Source organism: Schistocerca nitens, chromosome 1, assembly GCF_023898315.1.
Source record: "Schistocerca nitens isolate TAMUIC-IGC-003100 chromosome 1, iqSchNite1.1, whole genome shotgun sequence".
Lineage (NCBI taxonomy): Eukaryota > Metazoa > Arthropoda > Insecta > Orthoptera > Acrididae > Schistocerca > Schistocerca nitens.
The window spans coordinates 835,422,976-835,443,250 of record NC_064614.1 but is presented as its reverse complement, the minus strand read 5'-3'; the positions used below and the strand labels follow the sequence as shown (position 1 = coordinate 835,443,250).

At 40.4% G+C, this 20,275-nt stretch overlaps 1 protein-coding gene across 1 annotated transcript in view; it reads left to right on the top strand.

Annotated features, from left to right (window-relative positions):
- LOC126263064 (pleckstrin homology domain-containing family D member 1-like) overlaps positions 1-20,275 on the top strand; it is a 213,765-nt gene that overhangs the window by 16,254 nt on the left and 177,236 nt on the right. The window contains exons 2-5 of the mRNA XM_049960047.1: positions 230-416; positions 4,582-4,658; positions 4,865-4,956; positions 5,046-5,098. Of these exons, the coding sequence (XP_049816004.1) occupies positions 230-416; positions 4,582-4,658; positions 4,865-4,956; positions 5,046-5,098 (409 nt within the window). The remainder of the gene's footprint in view (positions 1-229; positions 417-4,581; positions 4,659-4,864; positions 4,957-5,045; positions 5,099-20,275) is intronic.

Sequence of the window (20,275 nt, the reverse complement as noted above, 5' to 3'; positions counted from 1 at the left end):
AGCGCTCTTCTCTCCCTCCACTCATGCTGCACAATACCTTACCCATGCCCACCCCTTTCAGATAGTTACTGTTTGTGTTTTTAGCTAATCCTCCCTACGCTTCTAATGAAATAGTGTTTCATTGTTAACAACAATATGGAAAGGATAGATTGCTACTGACCACAGATGAGGCATTGTTGTTTTTGTTACCAGTGTACATTAACTTTCAAATAATATATTATCGTTGCAGGTTTTTTATGGTGAAAGAAGGATTCCTGCTCTATTACTCAGAAAATGAAAAGAAGTCCTTTGACAAAAGAGGCTACTTCAACATTCATCCAAAGGGTGTGTTACCAATTGGAGGATGTATAATTCAACCATCATCTGACTTCGGCCAGGAGTATATCATCAAAATTGGTAGTGATAGCTTCATAAATGTAAGTGTTAATTGGTTTCAAGAAGAGTGAAATTGATAAAATCAAAATAATTCCACATTTTCTTGAAAGCACAGAAAGGTAAACTAACAGTTGTTTTGTAGGTGAAAAATGAAGTAGAAATAGGATGAAGTCTGATAAATACAAAAAGGCTGATAAACATACAGTAATACGGGAAGAAAATGAAAAGTAAAATGATATGAAATTAATGTAAATTATAGTCAGATGTTCGGTCTTAGTCAAATGTAATTGAAAGACCTATGCTGAACTGAGAAATCTAAAGGCATGGGATGAATATTAAAGCAAGAAGAACATGTAAAATGTTATGTATTTTTGACAATCAGATATCTGTTGGTACTGTGGAGCTTGTTAATGTTTATTATAAATGTGGGTTTAGCAGTGGTCATAACAGTCATTCAAATATAAACGGAAATTTTGTGCCATGGATGCTGGAAAGGCCTATTGCAGTGTGTGGTGCTAGTGGCAGGTATGTAGGGATATACAGAAGGCCTAGCAATTTCATCATAAGACAGAGTGGGAGCCATGAGCAAGCAGGTCATATGTCCTTCTATACATTGGAAATTGCTAGACGCCTACTGTGTTTTTCAGAAGCTACCCTACCAAAGACTCCAGAGCTTGAGTGTGCACAAAAATGTTGCCGGTGGTGTAATGCTGATGGAAATAAATCTCACTAGAACTGAATGTAGCTTACTTTTGTTAATGACAATACTACTGTATCTTGTGAACTGTGACCCACACTGAAAGTGTTGGGAGTCTGCATAGTCACTGAAAACACTTTGAATTTCATGATGTGTCAGTGAGGCTGTGTCATTATCCTTACAGTCTAACAAATAAATTTCAGTTTAAACATTTTTCTGCAGTCCATTTGAAGGAGGAGAAGGGGAATTATTATGAGAAATGATAACATACATAAAACTTGATCAGTATTGCTAAGCTACATTTAATTCTTATTTTGCCCTGTGCTACTGTGAGTCCCCCCCTCCCTCTCTCCCCCTCCCTCCCTCCAGCTCACAGTACTTCTATACGCACTCATAGTGATGCACATGTTCCCCTGCCCCCTTCGCCACTCTCTCTATCCTTTTCCTCTGCTTCCCAAACGTATCTGTCCGAACAACCACTCGTGGATACATAATATCTCAACATTTATTGGGGTGCCTTTATTTGCCTCGTTTTTAGGTTACACAGAACTTTAGTTACTTAAATGTTACCTGAATAAAAAAATTAATCTATTAATCTACAAAAGAAAAACAAATCCCCCCTCCCCCAATACTCCTTCTACACAAGTAATCACAGGAATTTTACCATGAACGTTCATGACTCCTCTAATGTCATTGAGGTGTATTCTATCTCACCTCCCAATAGCACAACCTATGACAACACCAAATTGAGCTCCTCCCCTTTCCACATCATTGTTGACATTAGCCTGTTCAGTTCCCTGTTAATGTACTGTACATCTTTATTAAATCAGAGCTTATCAAGTCACTGTAGAATCTAATCAAGAGTCACAGTTCTCCCTTCTATCATTAAGTTTCATACTACTTTTCACCTACTTCCAATCTCTTGAGTTTTTTCTGAAAGTGGATGAGGCACTTCATCTCTTATCTCATGTAGTAGGTTATGTCATTTTTCCAGTTTTGTGCTTCTTGCCCTTTACCATTTGCACGTCCCATTTTCTTTTTCCCTTATAACCGTCACAATTAAAAGTCTCCTGCCACTAGCTGTACTGGAAAGGCACCTTCTTTTTGGTGACTGTTTCTCTCAGCTGCAAACCTTGTATGTCTACAGAATAGTCTCAATAATTACTGCTTTTTTGACCCTACTGCAATTGTCCAATGGAAATTAGAATTAGTAATTGCCCCTCCCCCCTCTCCCCCATGTTTCCAAGATAACTAATTAGCACCAGCTGCTTATCTTTGAGAGAATAATGATTAAGATGTGCAGGATTTTTAATAGGCCTTGTGTCTAACTAGAAATTAATATGAAATGAAAAAAGGTTTTGGAAGTTTACAACTATAGGCACTTAATTAGTTATTCCCTTTTATAAATAACTTAATAAGAACAAACTCTAACTAATTAAAAAGTTAATGTAAACAGCAAGATGAATCTAGGTATACGAGGGTTGTTTTTTAAGTAAGGGCCGTTCGCGCGTATAGTCCCGTAGTTCGCGCGGACGCCGCAACAAGCCACCGCGCCACTTGTCAGCATCCTTCCCGTTCAAACTGATGCAAGTTGCAGCTCTGTAGCTGACGTGTACGCATCGCTGTGTTACTTTATAATGTTGACGATTATCGAATCGCCCGCCGCGTGTGAGATACGGTCAGTGATACGTTTTTTGACCGCGAGAAGCCTATCAGCTGCAGAAATTCATCGTCAGTTAACAGAAGTTTATGGCTGGAATGCAATGAGTGAAGGTAAAGTGCATCAATGGGTTAGAGAGTTTAAAAATGGCCACCAAAACGTCCATGACGAAGAACGCTCAGGCCGGCCCTCTGTGATCACTGATGATTTGGTGGCTGCAGTCGAAACAAAGATTCGTGAGGACAGAAGATTCACAATTTCCACTCTTTCTTTGGAATTTCCACAAGTTTCAAGATCGGTTTTGTACAAAATTGTGTCTAATCTAAACTTTAAGAAACTGTGTTCTCGGTGGGTATCCAGACTCCTCACAGAGGACCACAAAGGGAAGAGATTTGCCACTTCATTGGACTTTTTGATTCGTTACGAGGAAGAAGGGGATGACATGTTGAGTCAAATTGTCACTGGAGATGAAACATGGGTATCCCATATCACTCCCGAAAGCAAGCAACAATCGATGGAATGGCGAGACACAACCTCACCCGTCAAGGTCAAACCCATGAGACGCTGTCAAAGCGCAACATTAAGGCAACTGTGTTCTGGGACCAGCACGGTGTTTTGCTAGTGGACTTTATTCCACGAGGAACGACAATCAACTCAGATGCCTACTGTGCAACTCTAAAGAAGCTCTGCAGAGCAATTGAAAACAAAAGGCGCGGCATGCTGACAAAATGAGTTTTGCTCCTGCACGATAACGCTAGGCCTCACACCTCTCAAAATACTCGGGATTTGATTGATTCTTTTGGCTGGGAAGTTTTGGACCATGCACCATACAGCCCCGATCTTGCTCTTAGCGATTTTCACCTTTCCCGGTACCTGAAACACCATCTTGGCAGGCAGCACTTCAATGACGACGATGAAGTGAAAGCGGCCGTGAACTCTTGGCTGTCGGAACAGGCGGCCAAATTCTTTGAAGAGGGAATTAAAAACTTAGTTGTACGGTATGACAAGTGCTTAAATAAACAAGACAACAATGTAGAAAAATAGGTAAAAGTGTGTAGAAGCAGAAAATAAAAGTTTTTTTACAAAAGTATTTGTATCTTTTTTAAAAAATAAAAATGGCCCTTACTTAAAAAACAACCCTCGTATTTTTTGGTATGTTATGGTTTTATTTCAAAATGTTCTCAGTTATTGTGTTAGTAATGGAAATGACTAAGTGAGGTGGCGTGATGATTAAGACATTGTATTTACTGTTAGGAGTATGTCAGTTCAAATCCCTGTCCATCAATGCAAATATAAATTTTCTTTGATTTCCCTCAGTCACTTGGGCAAATGCCATTATGATCCTTTCAAAAGAATGAGACTAATTTCTTCCCCAGTCTGAATTTGCGCTTTGCTTCCAATGACCTCATTGTCAACAGGGTGCTAAACCCTTTTCATCCTTCCTCCTTCTTTTCACACCTATGGATGAATGTTTGTCACATATGTTTGGTAATTTTAATGATATGTGTACCATAGATTTTGCCTGCTCAGTTGTTAATTCATTTTCAGTTGTGTAGCACTGTACATGAGCCGTGTGCATACGGTCTCTGTAGGTCTTTATTTCTTTCTTTTCCTTTTTTTTTCTTTTTTCTTTTTTAAAAGCAATACTTTGGTTTAGCATTGACGTTTGTACAACAGTGTTTTATTCCCATTTGAGTAAGAAATGTTTCAGTATGTATTATTTTATCATCTGCAGTACCTATAAATGAAATTAATTTGTTTAAGTGATATCTATGATGGTAGCTCTGATTTCGTAAATAGATGTGTGCATCAAGTCATTCTGTTTCACTGAGATGCCACTGTTCCTCAGGGCCCAGTAATATTGGCAACAGAAACTCAGTTTGACCAAGAACGATGGATTCAAGGTTTGCAAGAGGCAGCTCGTATGTAAGTGTAGTATTCTGCTTCTATGAATTTTGTACATTTAATCTCAAATTTATATTCAAAATTTTTAGCACATTGCAGTAATGTAATTTTCTGTTAAGTTTTATTATCAGCAGAAGACAGCATGAGGTATGTTGAAATATGCACAAATAGTATTTCACTTATTTTATTTTAATACAATGGAAAATTATCTAACTATAATGTTTCAGAACATGGGAGAATTCACGAATGGGAGAATCCATCATTCGGGACTTAGAATCTCAGGGCCTAAAACTGAACAAAGAAAAGCAGTCTTATGTGGGTAAGCTATACAAACAGAATTATTTACCAGGAAAAACTGTTTTAAATCAAGTATCTGTTACTAATTTACTTGAATTCTTTCCTGAACAGAGAAGTTACATGAGGAGACAATTGCATTACAGGATGAAATAGATAGAAATGAGGTATGTATACAGAATGATGTTTATAATCATATTTAGGAAGTACATAATTTCTGTAAAAATAAAATATTTTTTGGCAGCATCAGTTTCAGTTATGTAGAAGGGCGCTGTTGGATAGGTTACTAGTATGAGATAGTAGAATGTTCTGTATTATGTTGAAATTAGATAGGGGCTACTCGATGTCCCATTGTGGCCACGACTCGAGGCAAATGCTACTCTACTTTACCAATTAGAGTAAGTGTTCAGATGCAGTTCACCAACTTCAGTACACATAGTGATCCTGATCTGCTTTTCAAATGACCATACCCAGGACAAAAGCATATCTGCGAGAATGTCAGCACGGGCATTTCTGATGTGGTCGACCATGTCTTCACGGCCTGTTGGCATGTGCTGGTACTCCTTATCTTTTAAATATCCATACAGAAAGAAGTTCAGCGATGTCAAATCTGGCAACCTAGCAGGCCAATTAATAGGGTCACCTTTGCCAATCAACCAACCAGGGTAAACACGATCTAATACCTGCCATGCTTCAGTTGTGTAATGGGCGAAGCAACCATGGCGCTGGAACCACATATGTTGCCGAATGTCCTTGGCAACATCCTGCCGTAGTACCAGTACTTTCTGTTCCAAAAATGTTTGATATTTGTGTTCATTCAGTGTGCCATCAATAAACTAATGAACCAATGAGTTTGTTCCCCATAATGCCACACCATATGTTAACCGACATCCCCCCATGAGCCATGGACCTTGCCGTTGGTGGGGAGGCTTGCGTGCCTCAACGATACAGATAGCCGTACCCTAGGTGCAACCACAATGGAGGGGTATCTGTTGAGAGGCCAGACAAACGTGTGGTTCCTGAAGAGGGGCAGCAGCCTTTTCAGTAGTTGCAGGGGCAACAGTCTGGATGATTGACTGATCTGGCCTTGTAACACTAACCAAAACGGCCTTGCTGTTGTGGTACTGCGAACGGCTGAAAGCAAGGGGAAACTACAGCCGTAATTTTTCCCGAGGGCATCCAGCTTTACTGTATGGTTAAATGATGATGGCATCCTCTTGGGTAAAATATTCCGGAGGTAAAATAGTCGCCGGCCAGTGTGGCCGTGCGGTTACAGGCGCTTCAGTCTGGAACCGCGTGACCGCTACGGTCGCAGGTTCGCATCCTGCCTCGGGCATGGATGTGTGTGATGTCCTTAGGTTAGTTAGGTTTAAGTAGTTCTAAGTTCTAGGGGACTGATGACCACAGATGTTAAGTCCCATAGTGCTCAGATCCATTTGAACCATTTTTTGAACCAGGTAAAATAGTCCCCAATTGGATCTCCGAGTGGGGACTACTCAGGAGGACGTCGTTATCAGGAGAAAGAAAACTGGCGTTCTACGGATTGGAGCGTGGAATGTCAGATCCCTTAATCGGGCAGGTAGGTTAGAAAATTTAAAAAGGGAAATGGATAGGTTAAAGTTAGATATAGTGGGAATTAGTGAAGTTCAGTGGCAGGAGGAACAAGACTTCTGGTCAGGTGAATACAGGATTATAAATTCAAAATCAAATAGGAGTAATGCAGGAGTAGGTTTAATAATGAATAAAAAAATAGGAGTGCGGGTAAGCTACTACAAACAGCATAGTGAATGTATTACAGTGGCCAAGATAGACATGAAGCCCATGCCTGCTACAGTAGTACAAGTTTATATGCCAACTAGCTCTGCAGATGACGAAGAAATTGAAGAAATGTATGATGATATAAAAGAAATTATTCAGGTAGTGAAGGGAGACGAAAATTTAATAGTCATGGGTAACTGGAATTCGACAGTAGGAAAAGGGAGAGAAGGAAACATAGTAGGTGCATATGGATTGGGGCTAAGAAATGAAAGAGGAAGCCGTCTGGTAGAATTTTGCACAGAGCATAACTTAATCATAGCTAACACTTGATTCAAGAATCATAAAAGAAGATTGTATGCTTGGAAGAATCCTGGAGATACTAAAAGGTATCAGATAGATTATATAATTGTAAGACAGAGATTTAGGAACCAGGTTTTAAATTGTAAGACATTTCCAGGGGCAGATGTGGACTCTGACCACAATCTATTGGTCATGAACTGTAGATTAAAACTGAAGAAATTGCAAAAAGGTGGGAATTTAAGGAGATGGGACCTGGATAAACTGACTAAACCAGAGGTTGCACAGAGTTTCAGGGACAGTATAAGGGAACAATTGACAGGAATGGGGGAAAGAAATACAGTAGAAGACGAATGGGTAGCTCTGAGGGATGAAGTAGTGAATGCAGCAGAGGATCAAGTAGGTAAAAAGACGAGGGCTAGTAGAAATCCTTGGGTAACAGAAGAAATATTGAATTTAATTGATGAAAGGAGAAAATATAAAAACACAGTAAATGAAGCAGGCAAAAAGGAATACAAACGTCTCAAAAATGAGATCGACAGGAAGTGCAAAATGGCTAAGCAGGCATGGCTAGAGGACAAATGTAAGGATGTAGAGGCTTATCTCACTAGGGATAAGATAGATACAGCCTACAGGAAAATTAAAGAGACCTTTGGAGAAAAGAGAGCCACTTGTATGAATATCAAGAGCTCAGATGGAAACCCAGTTCTAAGCAAAGAAGGGAAAGCAGAAAGGTGGAAGGAGTATATAGAGTGTCAATACAAGGGCGATGTACTTGAGGACAATATTATGGAAATGGAAGAGGATGTAGATAAAGATGAAATGGGAGATACAATACTGCGTGAAGAGTTTGACAGAGCACTGAAAGACCTGAGTCGAAACAAGGCCCCAGGAGTAGACAACATTCCATTAGAACTACTGACGGCCTTGGGAGAGCCAGTCCCGACAAAACTCTACCATCTGGTGAGCAAGATGTATGAGACAGGTGAAATAACCTCAGACTTCAAGAAGAATATAATAATTCCAATCCCAAAGAAAGCAGGTGTTGACAGATGTGAAAATTACCGAACTATCAGTTTAATAAGTCACAGCTGCAAAATACTAACGCAAATTATTTACAGACGAATGGAAAAACTGGTAGAAGCTGACCTCGGGGAAGATCAGTTTGGATTCCGCAGAAATGTTGGAACTCGTGAGGCAATACTGACCTTACGACTTATCTTAGAAGAAAGATTAAGGAAAGGCAAATCTACATTTCTAGCATTTGTAGACTTAGAGAAAGCTTTTGACAATGTTGACTGGAATACTCTCTTTCAAATTCTAAAGGTGGCAGGGGTAAAATATAGGGAGCGAAAGGCTATTTACAATTTGTTCAGAAACCAGATGGCAGTTACAAGAGTCGAGGGGCATGAAAGGGAAGCAGTGGTTGGGAAGGGAGTGAGACAGGGTTGTAGCCTGTTCCCGATGTTATTCAATCTGTATATTGAGCAAGCAGTAAAGGAAACAAAAGAAAAATTTGGAGTAGGTATTAAAATCCATGGAGAAGAAATAAAAACTTTAAGGTTCACTGATGACATTGTAATTCTGTCAGAGACAGCAAAGGACTTGGAAGAGCAGTTGAACGGAATGGACAGTGTCTTGAAAGGAGGATATAAGATAAACATCAACAAAAGCAAAACGAGGCTAATGGAATGTAGTCGAATTAAGCTGGGTGATGCTAAGGGAATTAGATTAGGAAATGAGACACTTAAATTAGTAAAGGAGTTTTGCTATTTGGGGAGCAAAATAACTGATGATGGTCGAAGTAGAGAGGATATAAAATGTAGACTGGCAATGGCAAGGAAAGTGTTTCTGAAGAAGAGAAATTTGTTAACATCGAGTATAGGTTTAAGTATCAGGAAGTCGTTTCTGAAAGTATTTGTGTGGAGTGTAGCCATGTATGGAAGTGAAGCATGGACAATAAATAGTTTGGACAAGAAGAGAATAGAAGCTTTCGAAATGTGGTGCTACAGAAGAATGTTGAAGATTAGGTGGGTAGATCATGTAACTAATGAGGAGGTATTGAATAGGTTTGGGGAGAAGAGAAGTTTGTGGCACAGCTTGACTAGAAGAAGGGATTGGTTGGTAGGACATGTCATGAGGCATAAAGGGATCACAAATTTAGCATTGGAGGGCAGCGTGGAGGGTAAAAATCGTAGAGGGAGACCAAGAGATGAATACACTAAGCAGATTCAGAAAGATTGTAGGTACTGGGAGATGAAGGAGCTTGCACAGGATAGATTATCATGGAGAGCTGCATCAAACCAGTCTCAGGACTGAAGACCACAACAACAACATGTTAACCGACCGAGGACACTGATGGTCAACTGTCATAACCAGTACGGATTACCTACACTCCAGTAACGCATGTTATGCTGATTAACGTTACCATGGTTTTTGAATGTAGACACATCAGAAAATAGTACCTTGGCATAAAATGTGGGGGTTGTTTTGATTTGTTGACCTATCCGCTAGACTCGCTGATTCAACTCATCCATAACTCTTTATAGCGGATCTAACGCCGTGGCAAGGAGGTGATCTTTTGCTGGGTACCTGGACACTTTCGGATACAGGGTAACGACTTGGCTGACAAACTGCCAAGGAAGCCTGTTGGGATGGTGCTGTCCATCAATGTTCCATCCCGCTGCACGTCATTATCTCATTTTCTGACAGATGCATCGTGCGTCAGTGGGAGTCTGAATGGTTGCAGATGTCAGACAACAAACTGTGGTCGCTCAAATCGACCACAAAGGCTTGGTGGACTTCGTGTCAGCCTCGCTGCTGGAAGGAGGTTTTGCTTACCAGACTGTGCATTCGACATAGCCCTTTCACACATGGCTTCCTCCTCCGGCAGGAGGATCCACCATTATGTGAAGTTTGTGGTGTGCCGCTTTCAGTTCAGCATATTGTGGCTACGTGTGTCCTGTATACTGATATTAGGGCAGCCCTCGGTCTCTCTGGAGATCTGCCCACCATCCTCGCAGGTACCGATACCAGTGTTAACAGAGTGGTGAAATTTTGTCAATGTCAGGCCTCATCCCTAAACTGGTAGGGACGGGCGGCAGACTTTAATACACTATAATCTGCTCCGCATGTGGGGATAGACTTCGTCCCCACCCATGAGATTTCATGTTGACTTTTCGTCAGGGCACTGATGACCATGATGTTGAGTGCCCCCTCAACAAAATAATCATCATCATCATCATCATCATCATCATTTGTTGACATGCCCACTCACAAAATGCTACCCGGTTAAGGAAAATGGTGCCATGAAATTCTTGATACAGCAACTTTTGATATGGATCATACATATGATGATGCAGTATTGTGGCAATAGCACCAAGAGACATGGCAGAATTGTGGTGTAATTGCCAGGTGCTTATCCATGGATTGTGGTGCATTAGCTTCTCCTGTAACATTCGCTTTCTTTTCTTTTGACAGTTTGTACACTGCCATCAGACGTAGAGGTGTTTACAACCTTGCAAAAGAACAAATGAGAGAGAGCTTTCTCTGGAAAACACTCAGCATACAAGACAACAGAAGCCTCAACATTTCTCCTAAATTCTCTGTAAATCAGGATCATTTCAATTTTTTCTTGTTTGGTTGAACCACTCATTGTCCACTTGCACTTCTGTTCTTCAAATGATAGGTATGTTGAAGGGCAGTAAACACTGCTCAAATATTGTAACGAGCCACTTTCTGTTCTATATCTGCATGATATGTGAGCTCCGAATGCATTGTACAAAAACAATGTTGTGAATGGGGTTTTCAGTTAGAAGTTATGAAATAGTGGCCTGTCCTACCCTTGCAGCATGGACGTGAGGTCCCACATGCCATTGTATATTCAAGGGCCATTGAATAGCATGTCATAAAATGATTGTGAACCCATTTCTATTCCTCTGATTACAGCGCCACCTGTACCAAAACGAAGAAAATACTTCAGACAGAATGTATGTAGATTTTGCCATAAAACTGTAATCTACAATAAAATACAGGGGTTCCCATTGAAGATTTCAAAGTTACTCACTGCCATCTGCGCACAGGGTGGGGTGGCGGGTTGAATGTGGTATGCGGTATTGTTGGATCCCCCCCCCCTCCTGCCCCCCCCCCCTCCCCGCCACACACACACACACACACACACACACACACACACACACACACAAACTAATTGGAATTATAACTTTTTTAATCCTATGTGTTGTTTTTGAGATATTTCAATGTCTTTAGTTAAAATTAACACCCTTTTTGCATTGTGTGGTGGAGTGAGCCTTGTCACGTCTTATGCGGCACCCAGTGTCAACAGAAAGCATTAGTTTGTTTCCCATTACAAACAAAATTATTTTTCAATTGTGATTTTATGTGCTCATTTGACAGAAAGCTCTCAGATTAGTCTAGTCCTATATCTGTTTTATTGATACGTATTAATAGTGTATGCTTGGTGGTAGTCAGTGCGGGCCAGGTGGTGATGCCACTGCTTAGAACTTTACTGTCCCTGGTAATATATGTGTACAAAACAAATAGAGCACTGGACTAATCTGATATCACTGTATCAGATGGCCATGACCAGTTCTGCTTCAAAAATTATTTTGTTTGCAGTGGGAAACAAAGTGCTTTTCGTTGATACTGGGCATCGTATGAAAGACTTGATGAGCACTGTTTGTGTCGGCTCACTCCAGCTACACGAAAAAGAAACCTGCAAATATCTGCTGGAACACCAGAGGAAATTCGCCTCATGACTCTTAGGAGAGACACCTGTGTGTGTGTGTGTGTGTGTGTGTGTGTGTGTGTGTGTGTGTGTTATCTCATGTTTTTTGTTCCTGGCTCGACAAGAAGACTTCAGCTTTGAGAGTGATTGAGTCACATCTAAACAAATGAAATAAGCAATGTGGGCAAGGAAATGCCCCGTAGATAACGTCTTTTGATGTTATTTGCCACCACATGACAGACATTTCACCTCATCAGAGTTGCTTCCCTGAAGGATGGAATTCATTTTCCACATGAAACATAATTCCATGACAGCTCATAATGCATCTGGTTAAAGAGGGGATACCATCATGTTACAATCTACATCTACATCTACATACTCCGCAAGCCATCCAGCGGTGTGTGGCGGAGGGCACTTTACGTGCCACTGTCATTACCTCCCTTTCCTGTTCCAGTCGCGTATGGTTCGCGGGAAGAACGACTGTCTGAAAGCCTCCGTGCCCGCTCTAATCTCTCTAATTTTACATTCGTGATCTCCTCGGGAGGTATAAGTAGGGGGAAGCAATATACTCGATACCTCATCCAGAAACACACCCTCTCGAAACCTGGCGAGCAAGCTACACCGTGATGCAGAGCGCCTCTCTTGCAGAGTCTGCCACTTGAGTTTGCTAAACATCTCCGTAACGCTATCACTGTTACCAAATAACCCTGTGACGAAACGCGCCGCTCTTCTTTGGATCTTCTCTATCTCCTCCGTCAACCCGATCTGGTACGGATCCCACACTGATGAGCAATACTCAAGTATAGGTCGAACGAGTGTTTTGTAAGCCACCTCCTTTGTTGATGGACTACATTTTCTAAGCACTCTCCCAATGAATCTCAACCTGGCACCTGCCTTACCAACAATTAATTTTATATGATAATTCCACTTCAAATCGTTCTGCACGCATACTCCCAGATATTTTACAGAAGTAACTGCTACCAGTGTTTGTTCCGCTATCATATAATCATACAATAAAGGATCCTTCTTTCTATGTATTCGCAATACATTACATTTGTCTATGTTAAGGGACAGTTGCCACTCCCTGCACCAAGTGCCTATCCGCTGCAGATCTTCCTGCATTTCGCTACAATTTTCTAATGCTGCAACTTCTCTGTATACTACAGCATCATCCACAAAAAGCCGCATGGAACTTCCGAGACTATCTACTAGGTCATTTATATATATTGTGAAAAGCAATGGTCCCATAACACTCCCCTGTGGCACGCCAGAGGTTACCTTAACATCTGTAGATGTCTCTCCATTGATAACAACATGCTGTTGTAGTTTCTCATAATCTAAATAGGATTGTTTCTCACTTACATCACATTTTTTGTAAAATAAATATGTATTCTATTATTATCTACACATTTTCCTCAACATAATAGATCCTTAATTTTGAACATTTAGAAGTGAGAAGACTGGAGACTCCACCACAAAAGTCTGGTGTTCTGTTCCAGCCAGCACTAGTGAAGTAGCCCTTAGCAGCTAGTGGGAAACAATGAATTTTATTTTACTGTGCTGTGTTGGTTTTCTTGCTAAAATTAGAGACAAAGCAGTTAAAGTGCATCATGGGTTCTACATATAATTCTTGAGTGGCACTGCCAGTTTTGTTGAGGTTTAGTACAGAACACAAACACTGTACAACAGCTGTATGTCATGAAAGAGATTTAGCTTTGCTAGTCCTCTCCCTGTAAACATCATATGTTGGGTGTAGCTGACTTCCTTCACAACACACAACCCACTCTAAATTCTTTGAAGAAGAAGTGTGCAAGTAGTGCATGTAATGTCATATAAAATTAACAAAAATAGGACTACACTACTACAACACTAAACTACACTACTGTACTTAGTATAACAATCAAGTTAGGTTTCCTCATTTGTGTGGATAGTTAGCCCCTGGCATGCTGAGGCAGTGCTGCTTTGCTATCCAAGTTGTGGAAATTGGGAGATGGCTGTCAGGATCTGAGGAAGACCTTCCTGGTCATCTACAATGCTTATCTCCTAACTGCCTCTGGAAGGTGGTGGTACATAACATTGTCATGATGTATGGGCTCTTCTTGGTTGTCTTTCGGCTTTGCAGGCTTGCAGATCATAGGCTGATTTTGGCTGTTATTGAGTTCTGCTCCTCATTCCTTTTTGTGTTATGGAGTGTTGTATTGCCAAAGACATTCCTGTCTTGGTCTGTGACATCTCATCAAAAGCTCCCCATTTGTAACTGTTGGTGGTGCAGTGTTGTATTTTCATTAACAGGTAATGCTTAGCTCCCTTGGCTGGATAGAACTATGACAGTATGGATCTTTCTTTTATTTTAGGAAGGAACTGGGATGTTCTCTTCCCTGTTTCTGTCCTGTCTCATGTTTCTTGCTGTTATCTATAAATGCATGCTTTTATTTCCTTATTTAACTTCACTTTGTGCCCACTATCTCCTTCAACTTATCACATTGCCCCTTTTTGAGCCAATATTGTGCACCTCTCTTTTTTGCAGCTACGTCGAGAGTTGCTAAACTCAGTATCACCAGCAGAGCCTCTGTGGGTATTGGTCTATGAGCGCCTGTCAGACGCAGGAGCACACTTTTCTGTGCTCACTGTAGAGCCTGTGCTGTCATTACCGTTCTGGCCCTATGAGCCCAAGTGCTCAACCAGCAGCATACAGTAGTGATTAAGATTGCGTTATTGTATGTTCTTATTACACTTAAAAAGGCAGCTGAGGGCTCATTTGGTCAATTGTTGGTATTTTGTTCAGGATTTTAAATGACTCTGTGGCAGACTATTTGTACATGTGCATGAAAGTTTCACTTTTTGTTGATATTTTTTTCAAGATACCTATACGCTACTTTTCTTTTCGCAGGTTGCTCATTTATTAGTATTGTGGGATTTCTTGCTTTTGAAAATGTTTTTTCAGTAACATACAAACTGTTTCATGTGCAGCTATCATTAGTTTGTTTTCTACTCAGTAATTACTTAGTGTTTCAAGAACTATGCAACCATTTTCTTCTCATTTAGCCTTTGTGTGGGTAGATACTATAATTAACAGTTTGTCTGCATAGGCGATCCAGCCTCTAGTGTTTGTTATACTCTGAAGCTGGTTCAGTTATGGCTCTATGGAAACATCCTAGAGCTCTGAACAGTAGACAGAGCCCTGCAGACAGCCTTTGGTGATGTTTTTCATAGCTTTCTTTCCAGTTATTACAATTGCACCTGCCTGTCTGTGCAATAATCTTGTAGGGTGTTGTAGACACACCGGGGCAATCCATCTGCTTCAGTCTTTTGAACACACCGTAAATTATCAGATGCTCCGGCTGTATCAGTCTTATATGTATAACATACTTATCATCTGAGGTGTTCACAATATGCACTGGGTGATTTATCACATCCTTGGTGGATTTCCCTTTACTGAAACTGCACTGCAGGCAGCTCATGCCCCTTCAATGCCCCTTAATTGTCTGTGATCTGTGGGGCAGCGGCCAGAAACTGTTCATGTAGTTTGGCTAGAACATTTACCAAACAAATTGGCCTGTAAGATTTCAGTTCTCTTTAGTCTTGGTCTTTACCATTTTTTAGTGTAATGATATTGAGATTTACCAGATTTTTGCACCCATCACTGAAAAAAAACATTCATTTAATAACACTATTATATATGATACAATTTGGTCCACTAGCTGAGGCAACACTTCCGCAACCATTCTATGAGGCCCTTCTACCTTAATTACGTTATTGTCAGCCTTACTTCCTCTTGGGCAGTTGCAATCACAACACTGTTATTCACATGCTGCTCAAGTAATACAGTCCGCCTCAGTAGGGCAGTGGTAGGGTTACCGCTTACCATGCAAGGGGGCCTGGGTTTGATTCCTGGCAGGGGACTGGGTGTTGTGTGTCCTTCATCATCATTGACAAGCAAGTTGCCGAAGTGGTGTCATCTAAAAGTCTTGGAATATGGCTGCCGAACCCCAAAGGGGATATCCCAGCCAATAAATGCCATATTATCATTTCATTTCTACTAATACAGAGCAAAGATGCTGACGGTACTCTGTGTATTCCATCTTGAATCACCCGGCATCAGAATTCTGAGTAGGTACTGTACTAATGTCTCTCAGTCTGTCATTTAATGTGTCATTGGATCATCTTGAAGCTGATAATACAGTGGGTTATCAAACCTTGTTTGTAAGTTTGTATGGAAAACTCCAAATATTTGTTACCATTTGGGTCTTAGTGTGTGCCTCCCACCTCTCTAATTGTATTTGGTGTAACAGTATTTTATATTGTTGTTTGGCTGTTTGATAGAAACTCAGTGTTCTTTGTCATTCTGTTTCCCCTAAGGATCTCTGGTAGTATCTTCTTGCCTGCCTTGCTCCACATCATAAGAACTGTAGGGTGGGACTCAGGGAATTTTTAACTCTTTTGACTTGCTAACAGATGTTGGTACTGCCTTGTGTTTCGCCATTTACAATACTCGCATGAATTTTTTGGCTTTGCATCATCATCAAATCTAGTTTCGTGCTGTGGCTGTATCTTGAATTCTTCCTTTAAAAGTTCCCAATTCATTTTATGTGGTTTATATAGTCACTCGTGATTGCTGGATGTTAGTGTCTAAATCATTATCTATGCCTGTAATTGTAATATAAATTTGATTATGGTCACTTATTGAAAATGCATCACAGTCCTTCCAGTTTGCAATGCGGTCACTGACTTTCAAGTTTGAAAGTGTGATAGCTATATTTACCAAATATGCAGCAACCAGTTGTATATTTGGTAATTTTATGGTTTATGATCACTGCACGACTTGGAAACCACATGGAGCCCACCATTCATAGCTATATTTGCTGCTGCATCTTTGTGATTTTGAAAAGTAGGAGGGCTGAGAGATCTAATCGTGACATGAAGGCTAAACTCTTGTGTGGCATCCTGAAGGCAAAGTCCTATTTCATCAACAACTCTGCTCCTCCACAATGTTGGTTTCATATTTGCCTCCTTTATGAAAATGTGTCAGTACTGCTGCTGTTTTTAACTTTTCTGTACGTGGTTGTATCTCCTGACTGTGTTGAAAACATTGATTCATTATGTAAAGTTTTGTGAAGGCAGTAACAATTTGTGTTACCACCATATGCTCGTCACACAGTTGATGTGTTTTCATCAGTTATATTTTTGTGTGGCACAATAATGGCAACCATTGGATGGTGACCTGATGTTATGATTTGTGCCATAACTGACGTATGGGATAATGCTTCTTGATGTACAATATAGGACCTGTACACATAGTATGTGTAGGTCCATCTCCTCTTAACACTTTCCCAACTAGTTGTATTACCATGGCACTGCATGTCGCGTTGATCTGGTTGATTTTAATCTGCATTTAGAGTTAGGTATATTGCAAAAGGCATTGCCCACAGTGGCAAAAAAAAAAAAAAAAAAGGGCTGCATGCTTTCAGTGAACCAAACTAGACAGTAACTGATTGGAAGCATGTAGTGTGTTCCAAAATTCTCGATTTAGTCATTTTGTCAAATGATGCAAGAATCAAGTGCACTGACAGCACGACAAGTGATTTAACCCTACAATGTGTGGAGGGTGAAGCTCAGAAAGTAGTGATTCTGTTATGGTGTGGGGATGTTTCCCAAACCATGATTTGGGCCCACTCATTCAGGTTCATGTGACTATGAACCAGAATGTCTATTATAAAATTCTTGGTGACAATGTGTTGCTTGTTCTTCATGTCTGCGTAATGAATGCGCTGAGGATACTTCTACCTTCCAAGATGATAGCACAAGCCTGCACACATACATTTCCAATCTGACGAAGACTCTAGCACCCTAGCACACCTCAACAAATCGCTAAGGTATCCGATCCAAAATCCATAAAAATGTCTGGTACTTCTCACAGTGTCAGTTGAAATGTAGGAGTCAAAATCCCTGCAGTCTATGGGATGTAATGCTATTGATCAATAAGTGTATTCAGCAGGCTGTTGCATAGGTGAAGAAACATGTTGAATTTCAGCTTCACCAAACTGAGAACAGGGCTAGAGACCCAGTGTGAATCTGATGTCTATTGGGGGTGACCAGTATTTTTTGTCTAGTATGCTTATATAGTTATTGAGGACTGGTTCAGTGTCTGTTTACATGGTACGGTACCAGATTTACTGGACTATGGATAAGTGGACAGGAAATGAGAAAGTGAGAATCTCTGCCAATCAAAAGGAAATTAATCACAAATATTACTTTAAAATTACCTGGACACTTCAATTCAAGGACTGAAGGATCCCATTAACATCATGGTTGTAAACAATATTCATTTCAAATGTATCCATATTCAAAACCAAATAAATAGGTGCTGTCTATTGACACAAATAAAGAACAAGTAGGCAGATGAGGAGCAACTCCATGGCACAAATTAAGCAGCAGCAGTAGCTTTTTTTTTCTCAATGTAGCCTGATTTCCTCCTACACATATTTTAATACGTTCATTTATAGTACACGTAAGCACAAAGTGAAAATAGCAATCCAGAGTGATACTTCATTGTTAATACAACCTGTGAAATTAGTTTGATTTGGCCCACATTTCTTAATATTCTTCTCCTTGACAGGATCTATCAATTATGAGACAGTAATGGATGGAGACTAGACTCATCCTTCTCTCTGTCTCCCTCTTCCCCCCCCCCCCCCCACACACACACACACACAACCCTCAAGATCAGACTAACTCTCTCTCTCTCTCTCCCATGCAGGTGGGCAGCTAAGTCCACATAAGATTGATTAGTATCTTCTTTTTCTCTTAATTAATTCTAACCTGACTGCAGTAATATATTTCATGTGGAAAATGTTCTTGTAATAAAGGAAGTATTCTAGACAACTCCAGTTCTGCTTAATTTGTTAATGGCTCCAATTTCAATATTAGGTGATACAGTTCAGGTTTTCCTAATGAGAACATGGCTGTTAGTTTTTCCAAGTTGGAAATTTGTCAAACCCAAGAATTATAACAGCAGTTGTCAGTAGGAAGCATCCCACACTTTGTTTCTCAAATTGTGGAAAAGCTGTAAATGTGGTTGGTGTGGGAGACTTCCCTGCTACATTTGCTATGCTTTCCTTGCTTGTTATAGTTGTCGTTAGCTCCTGATAAACCTGCATGATTTTTATCTGTAGTTGTTTTAAGTGTTCCATGGTAGAAAAACCTACATTCCCACCTAATTACAAAAATGTTTTAAGATTTGATTTGCATATGTCACGTGCATTAAGTCATTGCCACTTCTGTCAAGGCAAGTTGCATATGAACTAGCAGGGATGTGTCCTGGTTAATTTACAACAATATGTATTTACATTATACTCTTCAGAAACTGTGCAAGCTAAATTAAGTTCATATTCCGAAGTTCTGCCTATGACAAACTTGTTGGTTGGTTGGTTGGTTGATTTGGGGGAAGGGACCAAAGAGCAAGGTCATCAGTTCCATCAGGTTAGAAAAGGCTGGGAAAGGAAATCGGCCGTGTGCTTTCAAAGGAATGATCCCGGCATTTGCCTGAAGCAGTTTAGGGAAATCACAGAAAACCTAAATCAGGCTGGCTGGATGCAGGTTTGAACCATTGTCCTCCTGAATGCAAGTCCAATCGGCTAACCACTGCATCACCTCACTCAATGCTGTAACAAACTGAATCCAAAATTGTAGCACCTAAGCTTAGCAGGCAGTACACTCCTTAGATTGCATCACAATTGACTCGTGCCAGTTGTGTGTGGCTTATAGAATTCTGCTGCGATCCTGTCAGAGGGCACTCCTGATGACAAAAGTCAGCTGAGTAGTGGTGCCACAGCGGTCGACAGCAGTATTGTCCCAGCTACACGGTTTCCATAGTAACGTTGGGTCAAGTACTTCAGATGAGGATCAAGGCACTTAGGACGTGTGGAAGAAGATTTGTATAATATTTATGTTTATAAATATATATTATGTATCCTCCACCACCACCCCCTCTCTCTCTCCTCTCTCTCTCTCTCTCTCTCTCTCTCTCTCACACACACACACACACACACACACACACACACACACACACAAGCTCACCCTTTAGGATCTTCTCACTGTCAGTGTATGGATCAAAAGTATGTATAAGCCTATCAGTCTGTATATGAACTTAAGGTGTTCTATGTGTGGAAATTGTATATGAGTTGGTTACTATTTCTGTTATTCTTAAATTCTGGACCAATATCATTTGAATTATCATCCTCCGATGAGGATTTCTCCACTGCTACTATATCTATACTGAAAGTACGAAAGTGTGTATCTAGTTTTCAATGTCGTACTAAATTAATGGAAAGCATTCCGTCTCATAAGTGATTATATTGTTCCATCAATTACAGTACTGAAACACCTCGTACCATGTTTGTATGCAATTTGAGTTATGATATTACATGTGCTCACAACAACTTGAATGACAGTTCTCTTTAGAATGACAGATCAGCTTCCTCTCTTGTTTCCATGATACCAATCATCAAAGTACTCATTGCCCTGTGGTGCACAGTGCATCTAATCT